This window comes from Herpailurus yagouaroundi, unplaced genomic scaffold (genome assembly GCF_014898765.1).
Source record: "Herpailurus yagouaroundi ecotype Mexico unplaced genomic scaffold, PumYag 196, whole genome shotgun sequence".
Classification (NCBI taxonomy): domain Eukaryota; kingdom Metazoa; phylum Chordata; class Mammalia; order Carnivora; family Felidae; genus Herpailurus; species Herpailurus yagouaroundi.
In genome coordinates, this window is record NW_024412427.1 from 30,729,490 (window position 1) to 30,736,711 (window position 7,222).

At 41.2% G+C, this 7,222-nt stretch overlaps 1 protein-coding gene across 1 annotated transcript in view; it reads right to left on the reverse strand.

The window, feature by feature from the left end:
• Positions 1 to 578, reverse strand: part of LOC121012067 (dnaJ homolog subfamily A member 1-like) — a 29,742-nt gene extending 29,164 nt beyond the window's left edge. The window contains exon 1 of the mRNA XM_040446817.1: positions 4 to 578. Within this exon, the coding sequence (XP_040302751.1) occupies positions 4 to 460 (457 nt within the window). The 5' untranslated portion in view covers positions 461 to 578. The remainder of the gene's footprint in view (positions 1 to 3) is intronic.
• Positions 579 to 7,222: the final 6,644 nt, after the last annotated feature.

A 7,222-nucleotide genomic window follows, 5' to 3' on the forward strand; every position in this document is an offset into this window, starting at 1 on the left:
GGCAATTGGGACAACATTCTACCGCTCCTTTCTTACCACCTCGGCCTTCACATTTGTCGCAAATCACATTCTTTTGCAGAGCTAGTTTTCTTGTTGCACCATTATATAAATCTTCTAAGGTTACAGAGAGCTGATGCACAACATTTTTACCTCTCCTCTCTCTCTGCATCCTTCCTCCTCCTCCAAAAAACATATCAAAGATGTCCATGGGGGATCCAAAACCACCACCTGCTCCACCTTCTTTAATTGTCTGTTCTCCTCCTTTGTCATATAATTCCCTTTTCTTCGCATCAGAGAGCACTTCATAAGCTTGAGAAATCTGTTTAAACTTCTCTCCTTCATTTGGATTCTTGTCAGGGTGGTACTTCAAAGCCAATTTCCTGTAAGCCTTTTTCAATTCTTCCTGGGTGGCATTGGGTTTGACCCCCAAAACATCATAGTAAGTAGTTTCTTTCACCATTTTCTACAGCCGGTGAGGGGGCCGAGGCCGGTGTTGGGGAGCGGGAAGGAGCGCGTTGCTGGGCGCAGCTCGGGCAGCCGCCGCTCCTCCGCTTTTCAGCGAGCGTTCTGGAAAGTTCCGCCGAAGAAAATATTATTAAGAAAATCATAAGGATATATATAAAGTCATTATATTTTATATTTAAAACTAATACACTGTTATATGTCAATTATATTTCAAGAAGAACTGGATATCTTTAAAAAGCATAAGGAAGAGGGGCGCCTGGGTGGCGCAGTCGGTTAAGCGTCCGACTTCAGCCAGGTCACGACCTCGCGGTCCGTGAGTTCGAGCCCCGCGTCGGGCTCTGGGCTGATGGCTCAGAGCCTGGAGCCTGTTTCCGATTCTGTGTCTCCCTCTCTCTCTGCCCCTCCCCTGTTCATGCTCTGTCTCTCTCTGTCCCAAAAATAAATAAAAACGTTGAAAAAAAAATTGAAAAAAAAAAAAAAAAGCATAAGGAAGAGAAAATGCATTTACAATACTGTGCTGTGTTTGTTGAAAAAAAAATCCATAAGTGAAACAAACTTCATGAAGTTGGGGCTTTTTGTCTGTTTTGTTCCCTGTTCTTGGGATTATATCCTTTTGAACAGTACTGCACAAACTTTCACATGCCCAGGAATCCTCTAGGGATCTTTCTAAAATGTAGATTCTAATTGGGTAGCTTTGGGATAGGACCTGAGAATCTGTATCCCTAACAAGCTCAGGTGGTCCACATCTGGAATAGCCAGGCTGGCATCCCTGTGGATCTCCACCTACAAGCAGAGCCACCAATTGTTTTCTTTCCAAAGCCAAGTTCAAACTCCCAGGGCTGGATTGATGATATCAGAATCATGTGGGAGATCTTTCCGCTAAATTCCTGGGTGCCTACCTCAGAGGCTGTGAGTTAGTAGGTCAGAAGTAGGGCCTTGGAATCTTGTTGTTGTTTCGTGGGTTTGTTTTTGTTTTTGTTTTTGTTTTTGTTTTGAGAGAGAGTGTGCACATGTGTGGGGGAGGGGCAGAGGAGAGAGAGAGTATCTTAAACAGCCTCCAAGCCCAGCACGAAGCCCAACAGGATGTTCAGTCTCACCACTGTAAGATCATGACATGAGCTGAAATCAAGGGTCAGATGCTTAACCCACTGAGCCACCCAGGTGCCTCAGAATCTTGTTTTATAAATCTCACCAGGTGACTGGAATGTGCAGCAGCCAGAATGGGTAACCACTAATGTAGAGAAATGAAGAATTCCTTGCATGTACAGATGTGATTCTGATTTTGCCAAATTGTCAGCTAGTGAGTACAGAATGAAAATTGACGTCTTGATTGAATATAAAAAAATTCTCTTTTCCTCATTTGCATCATTTGGTTGGCCTCCAAAAGAATCTAATGATTTCAACAGAGAAAAAAGCAAACTGTGTATAATCAACTCCGAATATACCCATTCATCCCTTTAAAATTCTGTTTAGTATTATAAAAATAACACAAGCACATGGTAAATAATTCAAACAGTAAAAAGGTATGCAAAGAAAATCAGGCTCTTCCATCCCGGATTTCCAGTCTCATTCCTTGGAGGAAATTATTGTTAACTGTTTCTTGTGAATATTTACAGAAACTTTTTAAACACACACACACACATACACACACACACAGACGGAGAAATGTGGGGCACCTGGGTGGCTCTTGTTTAAGCATCTGACTCTTGATTTTGGCTCAGATCATGATCTTGTGGTTTGTGATATTAAGCCCCGAATCGCGCTCTGTGCTGACAGCACGGAGCCTGCTTGGGATTCTCTCTCTCTCTCTCTCTCTCTTTCTCTCTCTGCCCCTCCTCAGCTTTCTCTCTCTCTCTCAAAATAAATAAACATTAAAAATGGTTGGGGGGGGGGGGTATGACCAAACACTTTGTGCCAGGCCTTTCCTTATCAGTGTGTATCTTGGTTAGCTACATAATGCCTGTTGTATTTTCTAAGATGGCTGCAACCCTTAGATGCCCCTGATATACCTCCCACTGAGAGGTGGGATTTATGATATGTTACTTTGAATCTGGGTGGGTTTGTGACTATGTTGGGAGTGACACTAAGTCACAATCAAGGTTAGATCATTAAAAGTGATACAACTTCAGGGCACCTGGGTGGCTCAGTTGGTTAAGCATTCGACTCTTGATTTTGGCTCAGGTTGTGATCTCACAATTTGTGAGTTCAAGCTCTTCATCAGGATCTGTGCTGACTGTGCAGAGTCTTCTTGGGATTCTATCACTCCCTCTCTCTCTGAAACCCCCTCTCTCTTTAAAAAGAAAAAGTGATACAACTCCCATCTTGTCCTTTGGGATGCTCACTCATGGAGCAGTGACCAAGAGAGACCACATGAGAAGCCATGTTTAGGTTTTCTGGCCTATAGGCCTAGTCTGGGCCAACATCTAGCATCAACTTCCAGAAATGTGTGAGACTGAAAGAGTATTCCAGCCTCCAGCTTTAGGCCACTCCAGCACAAAGCAGAGATGAGTTGCAAAAAAATTGGAGACAAAATTTCCTGATTCTATTTAAGGGCAACGCAACAGAAGTTACAGGAGAATGCTATAACCTGAGTGTCATTTGTAGGTATTCTTGAGTCAGTCATTTTGTATGAGTATGGTAGGTTAGGCAAAGCAGCAAAAGCAAACAAATTTCACATCTTACAACTTTACATCATCAGTGTTTGTTTCTCACTTGTATTACAGTTCAAGGAGGAGCTGGTGTCTTTCCTCCACATCATGATTCAGGGATCCAGTTTCCTCTCCTATGATGGCTCTTCTGCCTTCAAGAGCCTTCTTGGAATCCTTTACTGTATCCTCTTCATTTAACTGGCCTATGAAGAAAGAGAGTGTAGAGGATCACAAAGGAAATTGCATAGTTTGGCCTTCAGTAAGTTCTATTACTTCTGCCCACAATCCCCTGGCCAAGATCCAAACATATGGCCCCATCCTAACTGCAAAGGAGTCTGGGAAAGATAGTCTTCTTGAGCACTCAGGGAGAGCATCTAGCTAGTTTCTGATACATAATGCCTCAATTTGCTCTCTGTGGATGAAGATAATAACAACAACCTTAGGTAGCTGTGAGGACCAAAATGTAACAAGTTATCTCTGAAGTAGTTGAGAGGGCTGTACACGTTTTAAGTATCATGATGTTTAAAGTACCTGAGATGATAGACACTTTACACCATAATTCTGGGATCCCTGTGGATAATGGACAACAATAAACCATTGCCCCTGCCCCAGGCCATCTTATATCTAAGTACTGGCAACCATTGCCCTAATACCAACAACTGCTTCTCCCTGAACAAACAATATATTATACAAAGCAGCTCACTCACATGTTATTCAGACTCAAAGAAAGAAATATCAGGAATGTAGCTGGTTCCTCACCAGGCAACACTCAAGTGGGACATTAAGCAGATATGCACTTGTTCTTTCTGTCTTTGGTTTTGTACTATGCTCGTGGCTACCCAGGCTCTGTTTCCATAGCAGCATATAAACTTCATATAAACAAGAGCAAGAGAAAGGTTAAGTAAAAGGAGTTGAAAACAAATAATGTCAACTCTCTTAGCTTTGGTTGTCCACAAGGCTTTCTTGTCCACTTCTTCAGTAAGGTACTTAAATTTGGGGAAGCCCAGTTTTTTCATCTGTACAATGGGGATGATAACACCTGAGCTGCCTAGCTTAAGCACTTTGGAGAGGATCACTTAAAGAAATGCTCTGGAGAGGGCTTTATGAACTGCACAAACTGTATACGATAAAGAGATGAGCAATGATGCTTCTCCTACTATTGCCTGAGAAGCAGTGGGCAACAGCCGTACTGTGCAACTCTAAAAATTCACAACCATTTTATGGTTTATAAATTTTCTGTATAAAACTTGGAAAATACAGGAAGGTATAATTATAGCTTCTGTTATTGAGTAATTTCTGTGTCTAACTGATTCACCTCATGGGATGGGCAGTAGGATCCTGTCTTCCTGCTTGTATAACAGACAGCTGAATGAACCTATTATATTTGAGGTACTTAGGCTGCTTGCTTTAACTGTTTATTTCCAAAGCAAACAGCTCAGCAGTTTCACAACATGTGTCAGGGCCTGGAAAAAAGTCCATTTCCTTTGACCATATATGTTTCTTCCTAAGAATCTTTCCTGAAGGGATAATCCTAAGCACAGCCCGGATTTATGGCCAAAGATCCAAAAATGGCTGCTGCAGGGTTATTTACAAAAGTGAGAAGTTGAAAATGTAAACATGTGTCATTAAAGTAATGATTAAATAGATCATGGAACATTCCTGCAGTAGAATATTATGGGATTCCTTAAGAATAATGTTTAAGTTTTACTTTTAATTATGTAGGAAATGGCTTATTACATAAATATTCCAAGATGGTGGATGCTATATAGAATTTCATCTCCACTGGGTTCAAAATGCATGAAAACATGATGGAGGAAGACATAGGTCAAAAGGAACTGTATTGATTCTGGATGGTAGAATTATGAGAAACTTCTTTTTTTGGTGCATTCTCTTCCCCCACCACACACTTTTCTGTAGTACTTTTAAAAGTTTCTACATGGAGCAAGATTAGAAAAAATAAAGTAAAACACTGAGTTAAGTTTAAAATTCTGCAAATTCCTCTCGAATGGACGTTCCCTATTTTGAATCCATTTGTCTCATTTGTTTACAGTTTCATTTGCTTTTTCTTATAAATGCTTATATAGCCATTGGTGCCATTAGCACTAGGTGAAATTCAATGCCAAATATGTAAAAGCTGGAGCCAGCCACTCACAAAGCCTTCATCTGCTGAGCAGATCTTCAAAGGAACTGAGAAGTAAGGGGTTCTCATATTGAATTTCCACCTTCAGGCATGGGTCAGAAAGCACAATCAAATGTTTTCCATAATGGCAAGTGTATCTTTCACAAAGAAGATTAAGAGGAAAAGGAAGTATTAACGTGGATCCAATTATAGCTGTAGCCTGTTGGAGATTAACCTCCATGAAAAATCAGGTCAATTTAGAGAGGACAGGTTTGCTGAGGATGCAAACAGATTCGATTTCCTTTAAAACTTGATAATCCCTGTGAGAAAGGCTCAGGGGAGTTCCATGTGAGTGGAGACTGAATGTCCTTTTGGGGAGTTTGCATGGAGGATAGCCAATGAAACAACCTATAGGTGTGATTTCCATCATCAGAAGTAGAGTGTCCATATTCGACATTTCCAGGATCCATTTGTCTACTTCATAGACAAATGAGTTCCCCCATTTGGGGAACTCTGGGCTCCCCCAAAGGTCTCTAGAAGATTAAGTCACACGTGGAGTGACTTCTAAGCAGAGGCCAATAGAGTCTGAGGTGTAATATCAGATACAAAGGCAAGGATATTATTTATTCTGAGTGTCAGTATTTCATAAGGCCTTGCAGAGTTCTTGACACCTGGGACCCTACAGATGTTCACTCTATTTTTTCTGGTGGGAAGATGAGTCAAATATAGATTTCTTTTATTAGAAATTGCTTCAAAACTCAAAATTTGGGTTTTTATTGGAGGGTAGACTTAGTAAATGCAATGATGTTTACTGATCCCAGGAGTCTCAGAGACATCCACACTTGAATGGGATCTTGAGGTTGAACACACTTTATTGCCCTCTGATTTTTGTGACTAATGTCTGATGTTGGTTCATATATCAGGTAAGGCTTGTGTTAAGACTATCATGTGGTCTTGAACTTTTCTGGAACCAGGAGTATTTGTTAAGGATGATGTTATACATGGGATAGTCTAGTTTTGGGACTCAGACACCCACAGTTTACTTGCACTGATAAGAGTTTCATTTCCTTGTCTCTCTCATGATGTGGTTCCTGCCTCTTTGCTTTGTCTCTCTCTTCCTTTGTCCCCAAGAGGGATTCACCAACTCCTTTTACATTTCCGGGCTTGTTCTCAAATTTCCCTTGTGTCTGCCCTTCTTGTTTGTAACACAGAGCCTCTGTGCACATAAGTTCTTATGATAGGTCCTGCCATGTCTCCTGTCCTGGAGTCCTTGCATGGTGACCTAGCTTGTACCCTTGCACCCTCTAAGTCCTAGAAACCAGCTCTGCTTTTACAGGATCCCTGCCAGATATTATAGCTTTCCTTTGAACCCAAGTCTAGGCCCTTCTGGTGCCAACCACTTCTAAATCTCACCACCTCCCTTCCATCCTGGTGGGGGTGCCCATGGACCAGTTGTCACCTCTGCTAGATCACTCTGGGTCCCCAGCTTTCATATACTTTTCTGATAATCAGCATACTGTACCTACCCTGAGAACAAACTGCAGGAAGATACTTCCTCCTTGAGTAGAAGCTTTTCAGGTGCCTCAGTTCCACCCCTCAGATCCAAGAGATGAGAGTAACTAATTCAGGATGCTGCTACTCAGAAGCTAGATCAAGATGAAGAGTGGACTTTCTGAGGTGGGGAGGCTCTCTCAATGACATCAGCTTCTTACCCCCAGCTTTACTGAAGTATAATTGCAAAATTGTATATATTGAAAGTATATAATGTGATGGTTTGATACATGTAAACATTGTGAAATGATTACCACAATCAAGTTAATTGACACACCCATCACTTTACATAATTATCTTTTTTTGTGGTGAGAATATTTAAAACCTACCCTCTTAACCAATTTTCAGTACACAGTACATTATTGTTACTGTAGTCACTCTGCTGTATGTTAGATCCCCAGAACATATGCATCTCATAATTGAAATTTTATACTCTTTG